The 25,802-nt window shown below is 32.5% G+C and overlaps 1 protein-coding gene and 1 long non-coding RNA gene across 2 annotated transcripts; one reads left to right on the top strand and one right to left on the bottom strand.

The window, feature by feature from the left end:
• Positions 1-10,459: 10,459 nt before the first annotated feature.
• Positions 10,460-11,686, bottom strand: LOC132728357 (uncharacterized). The gene is made up of 3 exons (XR_009625473.1): positions 11,509-11,686; positions 11,080-11,193; positions 10,460-10,595 (listed from the first exon to the last, which is right to left on the bottom strand). It is a non-coding gene; the product is annotated as an uncharacterized LOC132728357 (long non-coding RNA).
• A 5,863-nt stretch (positions 11,687-17,549) lies between these two features.
• Positions 17,550-23,654, top strand: LOC132728361 (C2 domain-containing protein 5-like). The gene is made up of 6 exons (XM_060714016.1): positions 17,550-18,310; positions 19,054-19,148; positions 19,803-19,911; positions 20,655-20,769; positions 21,139-21,228; positions 23,579-23,654. Exons 1-6 carry the CDS (start codon positions 17,860-17,862, stop codon positions 23,652-23,654), a joined length of 936 nt encoding a protein of 311 aa, XP_060569999.1. The 5' UTR covers positions 17,550-17,859.
• Positions 23,655-25,802: the final 2,148 nt, after the last annotated feature.

Raw genomic sequence — 25,802 nt, forward strand, 5'->3', positions numbered from 1 at the left:
TTTTTTTAGCTTTGTAATTCACCAAATTGCAAGAGCTTCCGGGGGCCTCCGGCCCCCGGGACCCCCAGCCAGGGCGTTGCCCTGGACCCACCGGGGGCCCTAGCGGCCCCCTGGCCCCCAACTTTTTAGTTCAGTATTTTCAGTTTCTGTTACTTTTACCCCTATAAACTTAATGGGTGTGATTTAACAGTGACCTCATTATATTCATGCAATTTTATTTTCACACATGGAGCAAGTGTTTTTATGAATTTATTACTGAGGAATTTAGACAATCGGCGATGTAATTCATTTTCATGTCTTTGGTAAGTACCAAGTACGCACAAAATTTATCTGAATCGGGATAAACTGAAATTTCTTTCTGCCATCGACAATGCATTTTTTTCTTCTTTCTTTTTTTCTTAAAATCGGTAAAAACTAGCGTACAGTAACTCAAAAGAACGAATTGCAAGTGCGTGGAGACGTTCCAAACGTTTGTAATTACGACACGGATGAGCAATTATGCAAACTTCTTGAAATGTTGTTGTTTGTGTTAATATCTAGCACCCGACAAGTAGCTTTTGTTAATCCGTGACACCTGTCATCTTTGAAAATAAATGACAGAAGATTGCCTGGCCGTTTCACCTGGCTGACTGCAGAAGATTGCCTGGCCGTTTCACCTGGCTGACCGCTTAAGATGACCGACTTTAAGATTCGGGAAGCATTTTAGGTGACCGTCGACCGCGGACAGCAGGTGACTGTTGAACAGATGTATAAAATAGAGTGGTTTTCGTCGGGAGCGTCACAAAATGGCCGTTAAGGTCAGGTGACCGCCGATAAGAGGTGACCGTTAGAACAGTTTCGACTGTATATAGTTTATAAGTTTGATAAATTTTCAGTGTTTTTTTTTTGTTTTTTTTTTTTTTAATTAACATTATATTACATTGTTACTTGAAGCAGACGCTTAACTTGGAAGCTACTTGAATCAAACCCTAACTAAATATATATATATATATATATATATATATATAAGATAAGTCTTGATTTTCTCTCCTATTTAACAAATTAACTGAGTTTTATTTGATGAAAGAGTTGTAAGTCACAAACTGAATATATTTGGCTTTGAGAATATGCATTATCTATCAGTCTATTAAAAAGTTTAAGGCAGCATGCTTTTGAAATTAAGTTAAAACCTCAGGGAAACTTTGGGACAGGGAAATAAACTTCAAAATTCTGATGGAAATTTAAAACATTACGTTTGAAGGGAAAACATCAAATAAAAAATGTTAACAATTTAATTTGAAATTGAAAGTGTTAAATAATTTTATTGATGAATATGAATTCTAATGGTATATATTTAATTCTTCACAATTGAATTTGTTTTGTTTGTAGTTATGATGATAATATGTGACAGCTATGTGACACACTGAGTGATAATATGTGACAATTTTGATGAAAATAGGTGACACTGTTGGTACAATTAATTATATGGTATGGAATGGACTAAGTGTAGTTCTGGCTTCCATAACTTTATATGTCGCTTTTATTTTGACGTTGCGACAGTAACAGGTCGAACAGGTCTAGCAATACTATAAAACCTGTTCGCTGAAGTATCTTTAGCTAGACTAAGTGATATCCTTAGCTTTTTATTGGTATTTTAATTTAGATATTGATAAATAATTGAATGATATTAGCTATCATCAATGTATTTTGTTGATAGAATTTATCTCAAATTTTTTATATGATATGTATCACAGTTGGTGAAAATATTTGATCATTTGTGACACTTATTGCCATGAAATGTGACACTGTGTGCAAGAATGTGACACTCTTTATGACGCTATGGAGTCTAAGTAATGATATTAAATAAATTTTAGTAATGCTAGTAGACAATCTTTGTGAAACTATGTGCCAACACTCTTGTATTAGATAAATTAAGCACTAAGTAATAATTAAAGTGGCCTCCATTCATCTTTTCTAAAGTTTATTTTTTTTTAATTTTTAGATAAATTGTTTCATATATTGTCAAATCTAAAGAATTATGGTGAAAATTACAACTTCATACATGTAATCCACTCAGGCTAGCAATATATTCGCCGCTTTGTCCGTCAGTCTGTCAGTCCATCCACTTTTCTTGTCCAGGACATAACTTGAGGTATCAACATGAAACTTTGTAGGTAGATAGATCTCATTGAGTAGGTGTGTAGTGCACAAGAACAGTAACTCTGCCTTGCCTAATTTTTGAATTATTGCCCTTTGTTTATTTTTACCCTTTGAATTTTGTTCAGCACATAAGTCTAAAACTATAAGAGGTATCAACATGAAACTTTGTAGGTAGATAGATCTCATTTAGTAAGTGTGCAGTGCACAAGAACTGTAAATCTGCCTTGCCTTATTTATGAATTATCCCCCATTGTTTATTTTTACACTTTGAACTTTGTGTGGGACATAACTCTAAAACTATAAGAGATATCAACATGAAACTTTGTAGATAGATAGATCTCATTGAGTAGGTTTGCTGTGCACAAGAACTGTTACTCTGCCGTGTCTAAGTTTTGAATTATTGCCTTTGTTTATTTTTTCACTTTCAACCTTGTTCAGGACATAACAGATATCAACATGAAACTTTGTAGGTAGATAGATCTCATTGAGTAGAAGTGCATTGTTTAAGAACCATAAATCTGTCTTGTCTAATTTTGGAGTTTTTGCCCTTTGTTCATTTTGACACTTTGAACTTTGTCTGGGACATTACTCTAAAATTATAAGAGATATCAACATGAAACTTTGTAGGTAGATAGGTCTCATTGGGTAGAAGTGCAGTGCTAAAGAACCATAACTCTGCCTTGCCTTACAGTTTATTTCACACTAAACTTCCCACCCTTGTGCACTTCTAGTGCACTAGAGCTGAACTAGAAGTGCACACTGTGTGCACTTCTAGTGCACTAGACCATATGACCAGGCTGGCCAGGGAAGGTGACACCTAAATTTTATTAGATAATTGCATAACAAGTGACAGGGGGCAACCATTGTTTATATGCTGTGAGAATAAAAACTTTAGGGATATATGGCCTATTCATGAATAAAAATAAGTAAATTTTAAAATCAGCAGTTTTAACATTTTAGGTGAAATCATGTTAGTTAAAATTAAAATACTTTTATTTTTTGTAATCATATTTTGATTAACCAGTATTTAACTGTAAGTGTAGTGTTTCTGAGACCGAATGTAACTTCATTATACCATTCTCCTGCTCACTGATAAGAGGCCCTCAGGGTAAATAACAAAAAAGCAGATTAAAAGTAATCAAATATAAAAAATAATCATAATGGCATAAATGCATATTATAGATATTATTGTCATGATTGTTTCTGAAGCGGAATTTTCTAATATTATCATTAAAAACTGGTTTAAAATCAAAATCTGCGTTAACTATTCTAGAAAGACCTCATATCAATATTTATCCATATTTCTTGCCATCCTGCATTAAAATTTGCAGCATCTTTTAATTTCTGAACTGGGAAATGTTTATTAGTCCCCTACCGGTTTACCGGAGGGGACTTTAGGTTTACCCTCCGACCGTCTGTCTGTCCGTCAGTCCGTCCGTCTGTCCGAGCCAACATTTGATTATTATGAGCTTCATTCCGTAGTTAAATAAAGAACATAAACTCATAAAATTCAAATTAAGAGCTAATTTTTTGCTTTTATGAGCTTATTTTGCTTATGGACGTTGGTCCAGGTGGTGTTTATGAGCTCAATTGCCTAATAAACATCAAATTTTGGTACGTCAGTCCGTCCGTCCACAAAACTGGATCCCGCGATAACGCAAAAAGTACTAAAAATATTTTTATGAAACTTGATATATGGATAGATGGCAGTATGGAGATTATGCATGTTTTTTTCTTTTCTTCCTATGTTGAAAATTCTGGTTGCTATAGCAACAAATTGACTGAAAATATGGCAAATTTTACTTATAACCTGGATCCTGCGATAACACAAAAAGTACTGAAAATATTTTTATGAAACTTGATATATGGATAGATGGCAGTATGGAGATTATGCACGTCTTTTTCTTTTTTTTTCTATGCTGAAAATTCTGGTTGCTATGGCAACAAATAGACTGAAAATATGGCAAATTTTACACAAAACCTGGATCCAGTGATAACGCAAAGAGTACTGAAAATATTTTTATGAAACTTGATATGGGTAGATGGCAGTCTGGAAATTATGCACATCCTTTTCTTATCTTCCTATGTTGAAAATTCTGGTTGCTATGGCAACAAATATACTGAATTTTAAGATTTCTGATTCTAGTTTTTTAAGTTTTTTCACTATAAGTTCTTTATTTCTTAAGGTATTATCTTAAAACTTTAAATATAAGTTGCTAGTCATCAACCACATCATATGTGACAAAGTTTACAACTCTAGCACAAAATTTATTAGAATTACCTCCCTTGAACGTAAAATTTTCATAAAAAAAAAAGTTTTTTTTTAATAACTTCTTTTTTTCTGAATGTATCTACTTCAAACTTCATAAATATGTTTTATTATTTTCACTTAACATTTGTGAGAAAGTTCAATACTCTAGCAAGACTATTTCCAGAATAATGCCCCTTTTGAACTTAGACTTTTTTTCGAGAAATTGGTAATTTTTACTTCAACTTCTTCAATAATGATAGGATTTTCTTCAAACTCCCACATCATAATAATATGACAAGGTTTATAAATCTAGCATCCATATTTCCAAAGTTATCTCCTCCTTAAACTTTTAATTTTTCTTATTCGTTCTTGTAACTTTCATTTACTTCAAATTAAAAATAACCATTCTTTATTCATACGTTCATTACTAATTGTTCTTTGTTACACTCACATCAGGTATGACATCTTGCATCTTTATTTCAAGAGTTATCTCCTTTTTAAAAATTTTGCTTTTAAAAATGTTATATTTTGATAACAGGGATGTTTAAAAAATTACTGTAGAGTGTCCTTCAGTCCGTCTGTCTGTACATAAAAACTGTTTCCTGTGATCACTTTTAAAAAACTTTTTCAACAAATTTACTTAAAATAGAAACATAAGTGAATTGCCAATGGCCCTACAGAATGTTGCTTGGGTTCTAACCGGTAGGGGACTTATGGATTGCTTGCAACACTATGATAATTGCTTGTTTTTTCTATTATAGATTTGACAAATTTTCCTTGTCAGTTTAAATACATTTAGAAGATAATATATTTAAAAAAAATATTCAAATAAATTATTATAAAAATTTTGCAACTTCTTTTTCACTTTTATGCTAGTCTGTTTGTTAGTTTTTTGTTTTTTTATTTTTCTTTAATAAAATATTTTTGCATTTATAATAAACTCATAAAAATAATCATATTGCATAATTGTGTTACACTGCATGAAAAAAAGAAAAAAAAGACTGTTTGTTGTCTCAAAAAATGGAAGTGAAGGATTTTCTAATTTTTTGTTAATATCCATCAGGGGTGTACCTCGGCTTATTATAAGTGTACGCTGAGTGCCGGTTTTTGGCAGAAGGAACGCCAAAGACTTATATATCAAATATAGTTTTGGCAATAACTAGGATTTAGGGGATATTTATATTTAAGCTAATTGTGCTACTATTGTCTTTATCTATAGCTATAAAAATAACATCAAGTACATATATTGAATGTAAGAGAAATAGCACGAAGTCTAACTTGTACACTGTTTTAAATAGTTTAAAAGTTATTTGCTTTTAGAAAAAAACAAAACATAGCCGGGTGGGTTTTATTTCCTTTTGTAACAAGTTAAGTTTTTTCTTTGTTATTTTTCTTTTGTTTCACCATAACTTAACGTGAGATATAATCAAGAAAAATATGCTTTAAAATGATCTGTTTGACTTTAATACAAACACAATAGCTTAAATGTTTAGTGTAACAAGATTTTATCGTATTCACAGCTAAAATGTAGTATCGCATGATCATTTAGCTTCCTTGAAATATTTGTAAATGCGTATGATGTCAATGTTGTAGACAATAAATATTGTCTTTAACATTTTTGTTCTCAACTCTAGTCTTTCAATTCCATTCGAAATATTTAAGATATTTTATTACAAAGTTAAATGCCTCACGCACATAAAGCATGTTGGTATAAACAAACACGCCAATTTGTTCTCTAAAGTCGGCGAAAATAAAAGAATTTAGACATAATGTGTTTTATATGGTTATACATTGTTCTCGTTGTATATTTGTCTATGTTTCAAGTATGTATAGATGAGACTACGTATAATAAAGAATATATATATATAGTGTAGTGATATATTTAGTAATTACTGGTATTCTTATTTACGGTCAAATAAACAAAAGTTGACTTTGGTTTGTGACGATGGATGTTGGCAATAGTTCACTGCAAAGATCTGATTTACAGTGTCAAAATATTAAAAAAACAAAATATATCGTTTAAAGAACTACACACAAAATTTAAAATTTGTTTATCTTAGCATCTAAATAACCCTGACTGATTAAAAAAATCTACATTCTCACATATCTACTCCTTGTAAAGAATAAAGACACGTTATGCCATTGTGAACTACATCAACATGTCAACTTAGTTCTATACCGACCATTGTCAGTTTAAGTATGAATTTTATCAAATTAGCATTTCATATTTCATTACCAGATTATAACATAATAGAATCATGTTAAATATCAATTAATTTTGTTTATTTATGCACTTATCAACATTAAAGTTATAATTATTTATATTTACTTATTTAACAGTTAAGTTTTAAAGTACAAAATCAGTAAAATGAATGACTTTAAAAAATTTAATTGTTCTTATATTTTACACCAGTTTTTACAAAATCAAATATTCACAACTTCAAATTTATTATGAAAACTATTCAACAGATATTTATTTTTTGTAAAAGTCTAATTGCTATTCATTGAAAAAAAGGTAACTGCTTAATACATATAACAGGTCTAGTGCACTTCCAAGTAAACTAGTAGTGCACATCTAGTGCACTCCAAGTGCACTTTGTGTAATTTTAAGTGTGAACTCAACTGTATTTTGAAGTTATTGCCCTTTGTTCATTTTTATATGCCCGAAAAGGCATATTATGTTATACCCCCTTGCGTCCGTCTGTATGTCTGTCCGTCCATCCAGACGTTAGCAATTTGGTTTCCGGAGCATAACTTAAGTTCCATTTGGTCTACAATACAATCTTTTAACTTCATAGGATGATTGTCCATATTGGGTAGAAGACCCCTATTGATTTTGGGTTCAAAAGGTCAAAGTCACTATTACCTTAAAACTGAAAACAGGTTCCGGAGCATAACTTAAGTTCCATTTGACCCAAAAACTTCATAGGATGATTGTCCATATTGGGTAGAAGACCCCTATTGGTTTTGGGGTCACAAGGTCAAAGGTCAAGGTCACTATTACCTTGATACTGAAAACAGTTTCCGGAGCATAACTTTAGTTCCATTTGGCCCATAATATTCAAACTTCATAGGATGATTGTCCATATTGGGAAGAAGACCCCCTATTGATTTTAGGGTCACAAGGTCAAAGGTTAAGGTCATTATTAATAACTTAAGTTACAATCAACCTACAGCTGTAAAATTTTATAAGATGAACAGCTAATTCCCATGTCTTACAAATGCTTCATCCTTACTAAAAAAAACACACTTTTGGGTATATGATGCTCCGCCTAGCGGTGCTCTTGTTACACTTTGAATTTTACCCGGGACATAACTCTGAAACTATAAGAGATATCATCATGAAACTTTATAGATAGATAGATCTCATTGAATAGAAGTGCAGCACAAAACACCATAACTCTGCCTTGCCTAATTTTGGAGTTTTTGCCCTTTATACATGTTTTTATACTTTCCTGTGTTCAAAACCTCGGGGAGTATCACCGGGTTCAACCGGTTCCTGATTATCTAAATTACCAAAGCAGACAAGTTGTTTCCTTGTCTTCTTTTTTTAGAAAAAAGTCAATTATGTTTTATAAATAGCTCTTGGGATGCTGTTTCAAGAAGGTTTAACAGTGATATGATGCACTTTTCCACAATAAAATTACTGAAATACTTAGTTTGAAACAAGGCAGTATTGTTTTTCCAACAGAAAACAAAACAGAATGCTGCTTTAATGACAATCTTGGTGATAATATGCTATACTTCTGTATACTGCAGTAAAACTGTGAAAGACTAAATCACTGTAACTGTCATTGTGTAATTGCAAAAAAAAAGAAAAAGATAGTTCAGGTATATTTTCAAGCAGTACTTTTGTCCAAATTGCAATATGACACCAAAAATAAATACAAAAATGAAAGCCTTTTTTTTTGGAGGGTGGGGGAGGGGATAGAATACACAATAGGCCTTTAAAAAAATTATGTTTTTTTACCTTACTTACTTCCATTTTTGGTTAAAAATATGAAAGACAAATAATGTTTAATTAAAAGTTGATTGAATTATATCCCTTGAATTACTGTCAGCTTTTTGCATTCTACAGTCACATAAAAATTGTTAAAGTCTTAATTATATGTCAATATAGTTAATTGTTTGATAAATTTTCAGTTTTTATGTTTTTAATATTCACAGTACATTGAATTATAATTTGAAGCAGAATAATTTGACTAAGGAGATAATTTAACTGACAACTTATCTAATAAATTATTCCATGTAATACTTTCTTAAAAAATTGTTAAATATGAATATGAAATTTTCTTTTTAAGAAAAAATCTTAAACGTACTTTGATAGTTGAATTTGACACTAAGTTTTGAAGATAATCCAAAAATGGTATTGACTTTCTGTTTGACAAGAAAGGAGGAAATTTTACATTTTTTACTTCCTCTTTTGGTTTTTACTGAAAAGATAAAGGGGAATAACTCCCCATCTGTACATTTTCCATGAATTTCCATGAAAACTTCCTGAATTTTCATGGAAATTGCCAACTCTGGATAATTCGGACGTAAGTTTCCGGAGTTGTTCAAAGAAAACTGAAAAAAAAATGTGAATTTTCATGTACTTTCTCCATAAAGTTCGAGAGCTTTTTTCATGAAACTTTTCCAGAGTTTTCCATGAAGATGTTCCAGAGTTTTTAAAGCAACTCTGGAAATTGTTTTGCTAAAATGACATAATACTCTGGAAAAAATGTTCCAGAGTTACTCTGGAAAATGTTCCAGAGCCACTCTGGAAAAAAATCCGCAGTTAAAAATAGGCTCTGGAGTAAGATGCCATTAGCCTTGAAAGAATTCTGGAATTACTATGGAATTCACTCTGGATGATTCTGGAAATGCTATGGAATTCACTCTGACATTTTGGGATTACTGAAATGATGGTTGCATACTCAAATCAATTGACCTTTTAATTTGCATTTGTGGTTTTATTAGCAAATCCAAAAAAGCACTCTAGTTGTCAAGAATTTAAACACTTATATTAATGATCAACATTATTTTTTGTCCAATCACGTAGTATTTTTCAAATTTATGCTAAGTCTAACTTTGGTTAATGTGTACTAACTAAATAAAATTTACTTAATCTGTCGTCTAACCAGTCTAACAAACTTCAATAATGCATTATATTAGGAAGGAGTTAGAGGTATGGTTTACACTCTGAATTATAAAATATATAGGTTAGCAAAACAATGCCAACGTAAAAAAAAAATAGGCTTTCTAAATGTGAGGATACAATCAATTGATTTATTACATAGATAATACATGTGGGCAGGCAGAGACAAATGATTACATAGTAACTTTTTATATCCTTTTAATTCTAAAAAAAATGTCTGACTGTTTTAACTTTATATTTTCTAGAAAAAAGTAACCCAAAAATATTTTCTTTCACTTGATAGGAATGAGCTGCATTAACAATCCTTGATTTTAAAGATACAATGATTACATTTTTTGGCTGGAAAACTCATTGAAAATGGACCCCCTCCACCTGTAAACCAAAATTGACACACAGAAAAAAAGAACTGTTATTCAAAAGAGAAAATCAATAGGGATTTTAAATGTTAGTGAATAACTTGAATTTATAACAAATTATCTCTAGTGTATTTCGCTCACGTTTTCCATTATTTTAAAAGGATGTACACATTTCATTAACTTCATTGTTTTTACCTAATTGCATCGTTTTCCTTCCTCGCTGTTTTTGTTTCAGATATTTAATAGAAACATGATAGAGGTACTGTAGATAAAGGTATAAATTCTGTGACATTTCAGTAAAATATGTGCCTGATTATATGTGAAAGGGCCATTTTAATGTGACATGCTAGAAACTTGACAAGGTGTAGACATCTTGTAGAGCGAAAGGGCGGAGATATCGGTGACTTAGAGGAATGCTTTGTTTTTGATTGAAAAAAATAATGTTGATCATTAAATAGGTTAGTGTTTAATAATAGGCATTAACAAAAATAATTGGTCACCTGCCTGCTGCAGGCTTGACCAATTATTTTTGTTATTACGTATTATTAAACACTAACTTATACGTAATTTGCACATTTCACAATTATTTCTAAGTCAGAGTGTTTCATTCAAACAAATGTAATTTAACATCCATCTAGTACAGATGTATATATCCTTCACTTCACATGATGCAACATCTTCTTGACTTGTGGTGTGACCTCTCCCATGGATACTGAAAAATATGAATTATTTGTATATAAATACATGTACTTGTGTTACATGCACAATGTCAATATAATTAGAATTGTTTAAACATGATTGATAAAAAACATGAAAGGGTGAAAAAAGTTAAGATGGAGAAATTACAATTAAATGATTTTTGCAGAATATCAGCAAAGAACCATGCTTTGATGAAAATAATTTATTTTTGGTCAAAATCAACATTATGAAAAACTTGTGTCAATTATATATCCCTGCTTTTCCTATATCTATATAATGACAACTTTATGTAATGGCAGTTTAAATTACTCAATCTTTCACAAGACGTACTTAATTGCCACTGAAAGTTTGAGATGTGTTCAGTGGAGTCAGTATAACAATAAGTATATGCATAAAACATGAAGAACAACATTTTGTTCAGACTTTGGAAAAAAGCATGCATTTATATGAAAACATGTTACTTCGACTTCTTTCAACAAAACAAACTAAATTATTACCAAGATAGTTCTGTAAGCATTCTGTATTCAACAGTACATTTAACACTTTTCCCTCATCTGACATCCTTTGAGTTGAAACATCTCATGTGACTCCAAGACTTGAAAGTTTGCAACCTAATATGTTGAAAAAATAAACATATGTACATGAGTGACAAGAAATTACAATTAAGGCATATTATGAATTTTATTAAATGTGAATTTGGAAATGCATTGCTTGATATGGAATCTGTTTCAATCACCAATATTTTGAATGGAAAATTATAATCTCTGATTTAAAATTTACCACCATTATTTAAAAATGAAAAAGATTTACTATTAATATTGAAAAGTTACATGTACATGTATGTAGAAATATAATCACCGAGACAGTGAAAGTTTGAAAAAACTAAAATAATAAGTGTTAAAAAATAAAAATACATTTTTACTTACTGTTAGAAATGGCTATATACATGTAGTTCCCTCCATTTTAACTGAATCATGAAAAAAAAAAACATGTTTAAAAGTTCATATTTCCAGAAAACTTTTGAAAATTTGTCCAGTTTAAACTCATTTGATCTAATTTCCAATGCTCAAACAAATTATTTCCAGTTATAACTTTTAAGCAGTTAGGCACTAATAAACATTTTTTTTCAATGCTTCTGTTCAAATGACCCATCTAGAAGGAGTGTTCTGGCCTATGATTTGTTCTGCAAGGGTATTAAGTTACTTGGGAGCTACAGAGTAATATAGTATGTTGTAAACCTGCTTTACCTCTTTCTATTCTCTTATATCAGATAGGTGAGTTTAACTTTGGTAGTTATGGAAACAGTTGGTTCCACTTGAGGGGTTATAAATATTTACTTTCTGGCTGATGCTGATTTGAATGTTCCAGAAATTAATCACTTTACATAAGTTACTTCTACACAGGATGAATATATAAATTATATATACAATGTACTTCAATAGAGATACATAATAAATTTATCATCAATTAATAAATAAATATAAGTGCATGACAAATACATTAGTTGTTGTTCTTAAATTTAAATTGTTTCTCTTTAATTGTGTATCTTTCTTTTCTCTTAAAAACCAATTCATCTGCTATTATAATAACAATATTAATGTTTTTATTTGATAACTAATATTTTTATATTTTTGTGAAAATTGACATGTCATGTCAGTAGGATAGTAATATTTGTTGTATAATGTACTTATTTTGTTGTCTTTGGTGTGGCTTTTTTCCTTGCCTCTGACCTCTTTTTATACCCCCGCACAACAAAGTTGTAAGGGGGGTATACTGGAATCAGCTTGTCCGTCCGGCTGTCTGGCCGTCCGGCCGTCCGTCGGTTTTTTCTTGTCCGCCCAATAACTTAAGATTCCTTTGACCCACAGTCTTCATATTTTGCATGGAGGTTAGTCATGACGAGAAGATGACCCCTATTGATTTTGAGGTCACCAGGTCAAAGGTCAAGGTCACAGGGGCCTTGACATTAAAAAGCTTGTCCGCCCAATAACTTACGATTCATTTGACCCACAGTCTTCATATTTAACATGCAGGTTAGTCATGACAAGTTGATGACCCCTATTGATTTTGAGGTCACCAGGTCAAAAGTCAAGGTCACAGGGGCATTGACTTCAAAAAGCTTGTCCGCCAAATAACTTAAAATTCCTTTGACCCACAGTCTTCATATTTGGCATGCAGGTTAGTCATGACAAGTAGATGACCCCTATTGATTTTGAGGTCACCAGGTCAAAGGTCACAGCCACCTTGACTTTAAAAAGTTTGTCAGTCCAATAAATTAAGAAACCTTTGACCCACAGTCTTCATATTTGACATGGAGGTTAGTCATGATTAGTAGATGACCCCTATAGATTTTTGGGACACTGGGTCAAAGGTCAAGGTCACAGGGGCCTTAAGTATAAAAAGCTTGTCCGTCCAATCACTTAAGATTCCTTTGACCCACAGTCTTCATATTTGGCATGGAGGTTAGTCATGATTACCCCTTTTGATTTTGAGGGTACTGGGTATAAGGTCAACTAAAAGAAATTTCCCCTCAATTGCTTAAGAATGCCTGTCCACAGTGTATTGATTTTGACATTTTCACATTTGAAGCATGTAGAATACATAACTTAGAATGCACTGGTCCAGATTTGGCAGGGACATTGTCCTTGAGCTCTAAATGGCCACTGTTGATTCTGACAAAGTGGTATGCGAGGGTATTCATGCCATGACAGTGGCAGTTCTAGTTAATGTTCAGTTTTTGTTGTTGTACTCTGCTGTCTTTCCAAAAAGTCTGTCTGTGTTGTAAATTGATGTTTTTCTATCAATGTTTTCTTTTCTTTGTTCTCCTTGTTGTTTTTGGTCTTTTTGATATCTTAAGTCTTCATTGATGTCTTTTGTTAAATTTGTTTTGTTGGTCTACTTTGTCTCTGTTATATAATTGTTAGTCCCCTACCGGTTTAACCGGAGGGGACTTTAGGTTTACCCTCCGTCCGTCTGTCCGTCTGTCTGTCTGTCCGTCTGTCTGTCCGTCTGTCTGTCTGTCTGTCAGTCCGTCAGTCCGTCCGTCCACAAAACTGGATCCCGCGATAACGCAAAAAGTACTGAAAATATTTTTATGAAACTTGATATATGGATAGATGGCAGTATGGAGATTATGCACGTCTTTTTTTTTTCTTCCTATGTTGAAAATTCTGGTTGCTATGGCAACAAATAGTCTGAAAATATGGCAAATTTAACACATAAACTGGATCCAGTGATAACTCAAAAAGTACTGAAAATATTTTTATGAAACTTGAAATATGGGTAGATGGCAGTCTGGAGATTATGCACATCTTTTTATTTTCTTCCTATGTTGAAAATTCTGGTTGCTATGGCAACAAATAGCCTGAATTTCAAGATTTCTGATTTAAATTTTTCAGCTTTTTCACTATATGTTCTCTTTATTTCTTAAGGTGTTTACTTCAACTTTAAATATAAGTTCCTGGTCATCAACCACATCATATGTGACAAGGTTTATAACTCTAGCACAAAAAATATTAATATTACCTCCTTGAACTTAGATTTTTTAGGGGAAAAAAATGTTGTCTTTTTTAAATAACTTCTTTATTTCCTAATGTATCTACTTCAAACTTCATATATATGTTTCTTATTATCACTCGACATTTTTGAGAAGGTTAAATACTCTAGCAAGACTATTTCCAGAATTATGTCCCCCTTGAACTTAGATTTTTTTCGAGAAACTGGTATTTTCACTCCAACTGCTTCATTCCTTATAGGATTTACTTTAAAATCCCACATCGTAATAATATGACAAGGTTGTATAAACATAATTTCCTTACTAAGCATGGAAACTTAACACATTACTGTGATATAAACAAACTTATTTTATTATGTTTTGTGGTCGATATTTTCAAATACAGACTTCATCCTCAAATTCATTATAAATGGCAATACACAGGAGTGTATGACAATTAAAGAACTTTTTGAGGGACCGGTAGGGGACTACTGTATTGCCCGCAATACTATCAAATGCTTGTTATCTTTGGTTTCCTTTGTTGACTTTGGTCTTTTTGTACTCTCTTTGGTCTCAAAAGTTGGATCTAATGTGTTTCCTTTGGTCTTTCTACCTATCCTTTGCCTACCCTTGCTCTTTGTCTTCCTTATCAACTTTAGTCTACATTGTTGTATTTTTAGCTCGACTTTTCTATGAAAAGGGGAGCTATCCTACTCGCCCCGGCGTCGGCGTCGGCGTTAGCGTTAGCGTCGGCGTTGGCGTCACACCTTGGTTAAGTTTTTCGTACCACCCCACTTTATTTCAGAAGTATTACAAGTATGGCTTTGAAACTTACCATACTTGTTCACCATCATAACCTCCATCTACAGACAAGAGTACATAACTCTGTCAAGGTTTTTGACAGAATTATGGCCCTTTTTTGACTTAGAAAGTGTATTGAGCTTGGTTAAGTTTTTTGTACCACCTCACTTTATTTCAAAAACCATTGGAGGTATTGCTTTGAAACTGACCATACTTGTTTACCATCACGACCTTCATCAACAGACAAGAGGACATAACTCTGTCAAGGTTTTTGACAGAATTATGCCCCTTTTTGACTTAGAAAATACATTGAATATGGGTAAAATCCACTTATTGCCTTAACCCTTTGAGATATTGCTTTGAAACTTTTAATGCTATTTCACATCATTACCCCCATCTGTACGCAAGAGAAGGTAACTCTGTTCAAGGATTTGTTTTAAAAATTAAGGCCTTTTATCGACTTAGAATCTTGGTTAAGTTTTTAGTACCAGTCCACTTTTTGACTGAACTGTTTGAGATATTAATTTGAAAGTTGGAATACTTGTTTACAATCATGATTCCCAAACATGTCCAGGAGAAGGTAATTCTGTCAAAGATTTTATTTGAATTATGGCCCTTAACTGTCAATGTTTTGTATTATAGGCAAGCACTAAAAAAGTCGAGCGCGCTGTCTTACGGACAGCTCTTGTTCTTCTTTATCATGTTTGGATTAAATTTCCTAACTTTGTCCTCCTTGTTAACTTTGGTCTCTATTGTTGTTTTTTTCTCCTAACTTTGGTCTAATTTGCTGAATTTTGTTCTCCTTGTTAACTTTTGTCATTATTGTTGTCTGTTGTCTTTTCTGTTAACTTTGATCTTTATTGATGTATTTTGTCTTGATTGTTAACTTTTCTTTGTCATTATCTTTGTCTTTTATTTTCACTGTTAAGAAATGAAACAAGTTTTTAGTTTTTATTTGTCAATTGAAAAGCAGGGATATAACAAGATAGAAATTATGTTTATATTGTTTATTTGTTAATGTAATATTATCTGTCCTGTCAATTTTGCAATTTACATTTTTATAGGTCATATGGACAGTTTACTATTTATAGAACTGTAAGTCCTTTGAAATTGAAATACAAGAATACAGTTTCTCCTACATAGTTAAGTTTGGCTTAACCAGTAATTGCAAGAATTGTATTTCAAGCTAAGTACAATAATAATTTTGGCCATTTTTCAGTCACTGGTTTGAGGTTTTAGTTAGAAATTCCATACACATTTGTTAAAGAGATTGGAGGGTGTATTAATTGCAAAGCCTACAAGGTCATTATTTTAAAAATGTCAAAGGTTGAAAATGGGTTTAAAAGTCTGGCCTTGATTCTTCTGAATTCAGTGGATGTGTGATAGATATTTAAGTCATTATGTTAGTTGAAAGAATACTGTACATTGCCAAATACATGTATGGAGGTCTGATACTTAAAATTCAATACAAAATGTCAAAGGTCAAGGTCAGAAATTTGAAATTCAATGATTAAAAATAGTGTTTAGGCATCTGATATTTTGTATCTATATAAAAGATAACATTTTCTTTGCATGGGAGTTTTGTAATGTCATTTGGGTCAACGTATTCAAATTATTTTGGTATGACAATCTTCATTGCTTTAATAAGTTTGATTAACATTTATTTATTTAATTCACCTTCTAGATTTTGATTCCTCACCTTTTTGTACTATACAACTGGAAAAATATTTTTTTCTAATACTGCTCATCTAATCATTTAAATAATCAATCTTACATATTAACTGACCTCATTCATGACCAAGTGACCTCATTTTGGCTGGTGTATATTTAAGGCCCATTTCAAAAAAAAATGAAAGTTTGTCTCGTTTTCATTTCTTTCTGAACACTTCAATTATCCAATATTATTCTCTAAAGATTTTTTTTTTATTGACCAGTATGTAAAGTTCGTTTTTGTAATATTAAAACTGTAACCTGTTTTCTACTGCCATATCTAGACAATAGAATAAGTATTTTAAAATGTTTAGGCCTCTAAAGCATAGGATATTTGAATTAAATAGATGTTATCTTGAACTTGGCAAATGTGGGTTCTTTTCCATGCTAAATATCCGGTTCAAACAAACTTATACTGTGCACTACTGGTTAACCTGATGTGCTTATTTTTGAAGCTGTAACTGTAAGTGTTTGGTCATACCCCAGAATTAACTAGGAAAAACCCAAAATATTCTTAATCCTGGAGTAAGTCTATTGCACTTTGTCCATCTTCATTCAAGATTTACATTCTGTCAATAATGAGGGCAAATAATCGCAGGTTTCTCAATGCAACAGTCATTGTTACTGCCCATAAATTGAAAATAGCCAGAAAATGTGACCATACACTTATTGTTAACTGGGGAAAGGTTAACCAAATGATGAAATACTTAATTCTTATATAAATTTTGGTGGTAGGGGGCTGAGGTGATATTTGGCTTTGGACTAGAAACAGAAATTTGTGGTTACTAGGGTAACTTCACTAATGGTTTGCATGTTTTCTTTGGTACTAATTAGAGCAATTGTTAGTTTGTTATTGCTAAACTAAAAGTACAAAAACAAACCTCATTCTATATCATCAGCCTATTAATGAATAACAAATTCATCAAACATCAAAATAACTTTTTCAGATATTTATGTTTTTATTCTCCTTCTGTAAGACAAGTGCATTATACAAATAAATACTTTCTTCGTAAAAATGCAGCTTAAGTAAATAGCTTTCCTTGTATTGAGAATTCTTAAGAAATGCATGCAAGTTGACAGATTTCTTGGTTTGACATTGTTTAGCTCTGCATTTATCTACTCCTTTTTTTACTAGAATGTCTTTTTCAAACTTCTTGTTGCTTGGAATTATATGTTACATGTAGAATACTAATCCTCTGATATTTAGTGCATTTTGCATTTCTCTTTTCTTTTCAGTTACCAGCGACCTATCGTGCCAGCTCTGTATATCAGCATGCCACTGGTTATAACCAGTAACACCCAGTCACATGCCCATAGACGCTCTTTACACCTTCCTCACTCACACCCCCTAACACCGGTACCTTCCAACACACTCACATCAAACAGTCATTCTACTAAAATGAGCACATCTGTTGCACACACTGTAGAAAATAACTCCACCCCTAGCTCACCTAGGCAAAGATCACTCACAATTAGCCACACCCATCCTCTAACGGCTCCGCCCATGTCTAAGTTATCACCATCAGATCACAGCTCTGAGCGTTCGCATTTTGCCTTTGATTTCACTTACAGCTCTCCTGTCCCAGAGGAAAACCTAGCGCCCTCCTCCCCACCAGTATCACATGCACGTAGTACAACCTCCCCTATGAAAGTTACGGGGCCTCCAAGTGGACCGCCAAACAATAGGAGGTCCTCAGATTCAGATATAAGCACTCCGCCTAAAGGTAAGTTCTAGATATATTTTTTTTCATTTTTAAGAGATATTATTACTTAAATTTTGAAAATAATTCCTAAACTAAAATCATAACTAAACCTCCACTAGAAAAGCTAAAAAGACACCATTTGAACAGAGTATGAGACCCATAAAGCCTAACCAAAAAAAAAGTCTTCCTCTGCAAATTGCCATATGACCTTACAAGAGTCGGTGCTACTTAAAACTGACCAATCAAAGAAGAAAAATGATTCTTTTATATATACATGTATTATATATATCTTATGAAATTTTATAACAATTATTATAATACTGCAAGTTTGTAACATCTCTTTCCATTGGATAATTGTGACATTTATATAGTTTATATGCACGACTGCTATCAATTTATGAAGAAATCTCACTTTTTTTGTCTCAAAATAGAAGTTTTCTTTATTACAAATTTGAGACAGGTTATATTACCATATATAAACGCTTGTTTGCAATATAACCCAAGTTGCTATTATACAAACAACCTTTTATATAGGACCTTATAGCTTGCAAAAATCGTTATAACTAATAATATAACAGCTTTTTGCCATGAGGACATCTTTTTACATTTGCCTAAATTTACTGAGTATTAGATATTATAAGATTTTTGTTACAATTTAAAAACAAAGTACATTGTATTCTTAAAGAAAGGAGTAAAATTTAGCTACCCATCTTCTATAGATGTATCATTATCAAATACATGTGTAACATTGTATCATGTTTTAGGGAGCAGTCTTGCTGGAAGCAGTGGAAGTGGGAGCGGAAGTGGAACCAAAAATTTCCCCAAACCATGCTCGCAGCAGATTAATATTGAACTTATGGTTTGTACTTCAACTGAATAAAGAACTTATGGTATGACCTTGAACTCATGAACTAAATATTGAACTGATGGTATGACCTTGGACTTAATATTGAACTTGTGGTTTGACCTTGGACTTAATATTGAACTTATGGTATGACCTTGAACGTAATATTGAACTTATGGTACGACCTTGAACTCATGAACTTGACATCTTGTGTGCTAGTTTATATTCCATATACCTTCTTTAGATAGATTTGATGAAGTTACTTTGTCCCTTTAACCTTAATCATACTGAATACTATAATGTCATACAGTAGGTTGTGGTAGGAGTGGATCTAGGATTTATTTAAATATAATGCCTGGAAAACACAACAGGCCTTGACCACTCAAAATCTATACTTAAGTTATGCCAGGCAGTTATGTTTACTGGTAGATAAATTGATATTTGAAATTTGATTTTCCATCAGAATAACCTGTAGTATTAGGCAAATTTGCATAAGATATTGAAAGAAATATGAAAAAAAAAACTTTTTTTAACAAAAAAAAACAACAAAAAAACCCAAACACTTAATTTTCTAGAGTATGCAATTTGAATGAAACAATTTACTTCAAGTATGTTACTTGAACTGAAATGGGTTTAGTTTATAACTTCTGATGACATTTTTTTTTTCAGAAGTATCCATTGTTTACAATGACATCTTTTCCCCCTGGTTTTATCATACATATAGGTGGTGTGGTTGCTGCCAGGTCCATAAAACTTCTAGATAAAATACACAACCCAGGTTCGTATATTTTTTTATACATGTACATTGTAGTATTAACAATTGTATAAATTTTGTTGTTAGTCTTTTTTCACAAGATATTAAAGGGATTTAACTCACTGCAGTGTTAGGGCAGTTCTTCTAGGTGTGTTGCATATATCTTGATCATGAAGTAAAAGAATTCTGATTCTTACGTTTTTCATTCATTATCATATATAAATAAGCGTGAACAGATGAGTTAGACATTTGAAAGTGCATTTTATGTGTGAAAAGGCAAGATTTGAGCATTTAATCATCCAAGTGCCTTCTCCGGTATATACCGGAATACGGTATATTAGTTCGGCGCTCCCAACACTTTTTTAGTCTGGCTCATCTTAAAACTGCGTGCCTCCAGATTAGAGTCAATTTTTCCCAAAATTTCAAATTTGTTCCAAGAAATACAAATGTTGCCAAGTAATAAATTATGATATATAAAGCACTTCCAGTATATAATTGAGCCGTGCCATGACAAAACCAACATAGTGGGTTTGCGACCAGCATGGATCCAGACAAGGCTGCGCATCCGCGCAGTCTGATCAGGATCCATGCTGTTCGCTGTCAGTTTCTCCACTTGTAATAGAGTTGGTAAGCGAACAGCATGGATCCTGATCAGACTGCGCATCCAGACTGCGCGGATGCGCAGGCTGGTCTGGATCTATGCTAGTCGCAAACCCACTATGTTGGTTTTGTCATGTCGTGGCTCATATTATGTGTGTTAATTATAGAGGAGCCGGAGACGAGAGATGCCTGGTGGAATGAGATACGTACTGAGATTCGTTCGCATACCCGCGCCATGGGTTGTCATGCTGTCATTGGTTACTGTGAATTAACTTCTATCTGGTAAATGTATATTTATGTTGGTCTTGTACATAATATTTTCATGTAAATATATTTAACCTACTGAATTACTTGAATGGACTTTCAGTTTCAGAACTTTACATGATTAATTATAGGGATATGAAGTTATAAATTTGAAGTTGGTCAACCAACAGCATAGATCATGGTCACACTGCCGAGCTGTTCAGACTGGCCTGTGATTAAACTTATGACTAAGGGTTGAACTACTATTGTGTTGAAAAATTTTCACTCATACTTTGATTGTTAAAATATTTGAAATTTTGGCTCCGAAATGAAATATATTTCATATCAATAATTTACTAGGGACAAAGTAAGATTAAATTTTACTTTCTATTCATGTATTAATTTAAGTGATGAATTAATACTGCTGTCAGCCACTGGCACAGCCGCCAAGGTCAACTTGAACCTGGACCAATATCTGCAACCCTCCGTGGTCGAGGGGTTAGAGTCGATGACTTCTAATCCATTAACCTCTCTGGCGTGGGTTCGATCCCCGGGAGATGCTTTGGTAGTTTAGCGCGGAGGAAGGGAGTCTAGTACTGGTGTAACTCTCCAGGAACGATGGTTAGGAAACTACCCGCCTATATGACTGAAATACTGTTGGAAAAAGGCGTAAAATAAAACAAACAAACAAAACAAGCAACCCAAGGCCAACTCCCAGCAACTGTTGTCAGCTGGGGACCGGAATCTTGCAACAGAAAAAGAGAGGGACCAGGGGAAGAAACTTTTTGTAGATGTAAATTTAGCCAATCAAATGACGTTAAGAAGCGGTGGCAGGTAAACATTACAAAATGTTGTAGAAAACAAGAGCGATCAATGATCATATGTATCGCCTCATGATGGCCAATTTCATGTTGGGACAAGTTTTGTGACAGACGGAGAAGTGATTGGAGTAGTGGCGACATAAATTCCTGTAAAGTTAGAATGAAATTGCCCCAGTAGTTATGAGGAGTAGTGGGGACAAGTTTTGTGACAGACGGAAATATATTCGAATCTTTACCATTATATCTTACAATGATTTCGTGCGCTATAATCTTACTAAATATTGATATTGTTGTAACAATCTAGTAAAGCAATATTTAATTCATTATATGGTAAGATTACGTTTAGCTTCCAGAAGAAGTACATGTAAATACAAGCAACCATTTAAGCAGAGCAAGACTTTATTCTTAAAAGCTGCCCGGGCACCAAAACTAATACGCTAAAGACGATTTAATAATGCCATGTATTCATCCGCAACATATCCACAAATGCCCTGAAAACCTTTGATGGATAAGTTCTGGGCGATTGTAAATAAGGTAGCATCCCAGACAAAATTTTAATTTCTGTAGTTTAGTTTAATAATATTTTATTGCAACTATATAATACATGTAAGATATGAATAACACAAAAAAAAAAATCAAATGTACATATAAGTATAGTGCAAATGGGTTGGGCTACAAGTTATTACAACATTAGCAACAGCCCTTCCCACAAAGTCAAACTTTATAATACATATATTCCGGATAGTTTCATAAGAATAGTTACACAAGTGGAAGTGAGAAAAAAATCAAAACATGCACGCACGCACGCACACACACACACGCACACCAACGCACGCAAGCACACACGCACACACGCACGCGCATGCACGCACACACACACAGACACACACACTTACATATTTCTTATAAATTATCAATTAAAATGCTCCATAGAATTAAGATAGAACAGGGTCTTTCAAATAGAAATTTTAGACCCTGGGTAGAATGGGAAATTATTTAGCTTGACAAATTAAAAAAAAAATTAACAGAGAGAGAGAAGAAAAAAAATCCCCTTCGTTGCCTGTCCCATGAAATTGACAGTGATGATGTGTGATATTTTACGTCATATATCTACTTTACGTACACGTGTGTCAACAAGGAATTGACATATTTGTAAACACATTGTAAGTTCTACATAATGTTTTGGAATTTTATAATCATTGACAGATGGAAATAGCGGTCAATTGAAGTAAGTAAAGTATTTACATGTATTTATCGGTACCACTTTAGAATAAGAATAAAAGCGGAACATAATGAAGACTGTCTATGACTGTATGAGTGACCTGGATTTTGTTTTGTACTGAACAAAAATTGTAGAAAGTGGATAGATTAAAGAGATAAAAAAACATATACCATTACAATTTAACCAGATAGCTCAGCCGGTAGAGCAGCCTAGACTTTGTATGGACATGGTTATAGGAAGGTCTCAGGTTCAAGTCCTGATCTGGTTTTTACTTGTATAGATCAATTTATAAAAATCTTTTAGAATGTTTAATAAATTTTTGTACTTCACAAAAAACAAATTCATTTTCGACATCATTAAGTAATGGGTTTCCAAATAAGAGTTCTTCTGTATTTATGGGGTGAAAAGGTCTAGTAGCTAAAAAAAGTTAAGTCTTTGTTCAGTAAAATGTTTGCATTTAAATAAATAGTGCTCTGCATCTTCTTCTCCATTACCACAGTCACAGAAAGGATTTTGACGTAAGTAATTCCTAAACAAATCTGCATTTAAATTACTGCATTGATTTCTTATTCTAGCATGATGAACAGAAAAAGTACGATCCCCACTTAAAAAGAATTTAGGAACAACAGGCGGTTAAAATCACAGGCGCTAGTCACATAATCAAATTTTACATAATCGGTCTACTGCAGTATATATGTATATAAAGATATTTATATACATATATAGACCGATTATGTAAAATTTGATTATGTGACTAGCGCCTGTGGTTAAAATGATTTTTCATTAAATTTTTGAAATTTGAAAGATTTGGAGCATCGCGAATGGTTTGTGAAAGTTCATTCCATAGTTTAACACATGAAGGAATTACAGATCTAGAATAAATTTCTGTATGTCTTTGTACAGTTAAATAGTTTGAGTTATTTCTCAGATCATAATGATTATTTTCATTGACCATTGGAGGGAAAAGTTTAGAAATATACGTTGGTAAAAACCCATGTTTTTCTTTATAAACTAATGCTAATTTTTAAATTTTCCGCCTGTCTGATAAAGAGACCCAACCGATTTCTTTTAATAATTTATCAATAGAAACAGAGCGTGTAAGACCAGTTACTATTCTTGCAGCTTCATATTGCATTTTTTCGAGGGTTTCTTTCTCTACATTAGTACAGCTATCCCATAAGACTGAGGCATATTCCAAAATAGGTCTGAGATATGAAATGTAAATTTGATTAAGTGTTGTACGTTTTAATTTAAATTTTAGCATTTTCATTGACCCTAGGACTTTTGAAGCAGAGGAAGTAATGTTAGTTATATGCTCATGCCAAGTTCCGTCTTTACTTAAAATGACTCCAAGATGTTTGTGATCTTGAACTGGTGTTAATGTAGTAAAAATGTTGAAAATAAGTTTTGGTTGCTCACGGTCTGCCAAAGAGAAAGTAACAACTTCAGTTTTTAAAGGATTAAAATTTACCAGCCATTGTTGGGATCATGAAGAAAATTTTTGTAGATCAGAGTTTAACACATCTTGTATTATATTTATATTAGTTGATGTAACTGCAAGAGAGCTATCATCTGCAAAAAGTCTTGCAGTACTTTCTAAAGACTCGGCTATATCGTTGACATATATAAGAAATAAAAGTGGGCCAAGAACTGAGCCTTGAGGAACACCGGCATTTATATATTTAGTTTCTGCAAATGAAGATCTTACAAAAACTCTTTGCATTCTATTACTTAAATAATTTTCAATCCATTTATTAATTTTCCCTATAATTCCATATTGTTTTAACTTGAATAATAAACCCGAATGCTAAACCCTGTCAAATACTTTAGATATATCACAAAAAACAATACAAGTTGATTTTTTTCATCAAATCCTTTACAAATTTGATGGTACATGTACATATCAATAAGTTGATAGATTGTTGAGTGTCCAGGAAGAAAGCCTGACTGATATTTATAGATAAGATCATTTGAATGTAAATAATTGTATAAATGTTTAAATATTACTCTCTCCATTACTTTACCAAGACAACTGATTAATGATATAGGCCTATAGTTAGATGGAATTCCCTTATCTCCTTTTTTAAATAGTGGCATTACATTAGCTAATTTTAAGCAATTGGGAAAGAAACCTTCTTGAAGAGACCTATTAAAAATAATACAAAGGGGTCAACATATTGTTTTTGAGGTTTCTTTTAGCATGCGATGGCTAATTTCATCCGGACCACTAGCTTTGTTGGTAACTAAATTTAAGAGAATATCAGAGATTTCATGTTCTGCAATTTGAATATTGTCAATAAAAGAATCAGTTTTTAACGAAAAGTCTGGAAGATTTGAATTAGTGCCATCAATTGTGGAGATTGAAACAAAATAATTATTTAAAGTATTAGCAATTTCTTCATCAGATACAGAATAACTGTTGTTTTCATTTTTAAGGGGTGGTATTTTGTCACATTTAGTAGAATTATCTTTAATAAGCATTTTAACAAGTTTCCAATATTGAGATGGGTGTGTGTTATTGGCGACGTCGGTGAGCGGCGTCGTCTCTTATGGAATGCTTTTTATTTTGGCCTATGGAAGGAGCTGTTATTATTAGCAGTTAATGTCATGTTGTGTTAATCAGTTTTATTTTGATTCGTAAAAATCAAGTAAACAAATATGTTATTATATTTGTATTTAATAACTTTATGTAAAACGCATGTGCATTGTGATATTATTTTCACGAACTTGCAGGTTAAGTTCAACAGCTAGTCCCTTAGTTTTATTGACAATACTAAAACCCGGATTTCGAATATCGTTGTGGTCTACATTGATGTCGTATCCATTCATTCATTCATTTATATATTTTCAAAAATTTCCTACAAGAAGAAAGTTCACCTGCAAATGAGTATAAGGATAGGTAATGGAACTGTTGTAAACGATTATCCTATTGATTTCATCCTTATTACGTTTATCTGTTGCGCAGAATGGTTGTTTTTACAAAGTGTACCAGTATCCGGATGTTGAAAGCTATCCGATTTTCTGCAATT

The sequence above is a fragment of the Ruditapes philippinarum genome, unplaced genomic scaffold (assembly GCF_026571515.1).
Source record: "Ruditapes philippinarum isolate M1 unplaced genomic scaffold, ASM2657151v2 ctg6265_1_1_1_1, whole genome shotgun sequence".
In the NCBI taxonomy this organism is placed as follows: Eukaryota; Metazoa; Mollusca; class Bivalvia; order Venerida; family Veneridae; genus Ruditapes; species Ruditapes philippinarum.

Bases quoted from the DNA above. Each gene is read 5' to 3' on its own strand.
- LOC132728361 (XM_060714016.1), top strand. From the start codon at position 17,860: ATGCCACTGGTTATAACCAGTAACACCCAGTCACATGCCCATAGACGC. The intron at 18,311-19,053 runs GTAAGTTCTAGA...ATCATGTTTTAG, and splicing joins TATAAGCACTCCGCCTAAAG to GGAGCAGTCTTGCTGGAAGC. The intron at 21,229-23,578 runs GTTAGAGTCGAT...GAAATTTGAAAG, and splicing joins CAACCCTCCGTGGTCGAGGG to ATTTGGAGCATCGCGAATGG.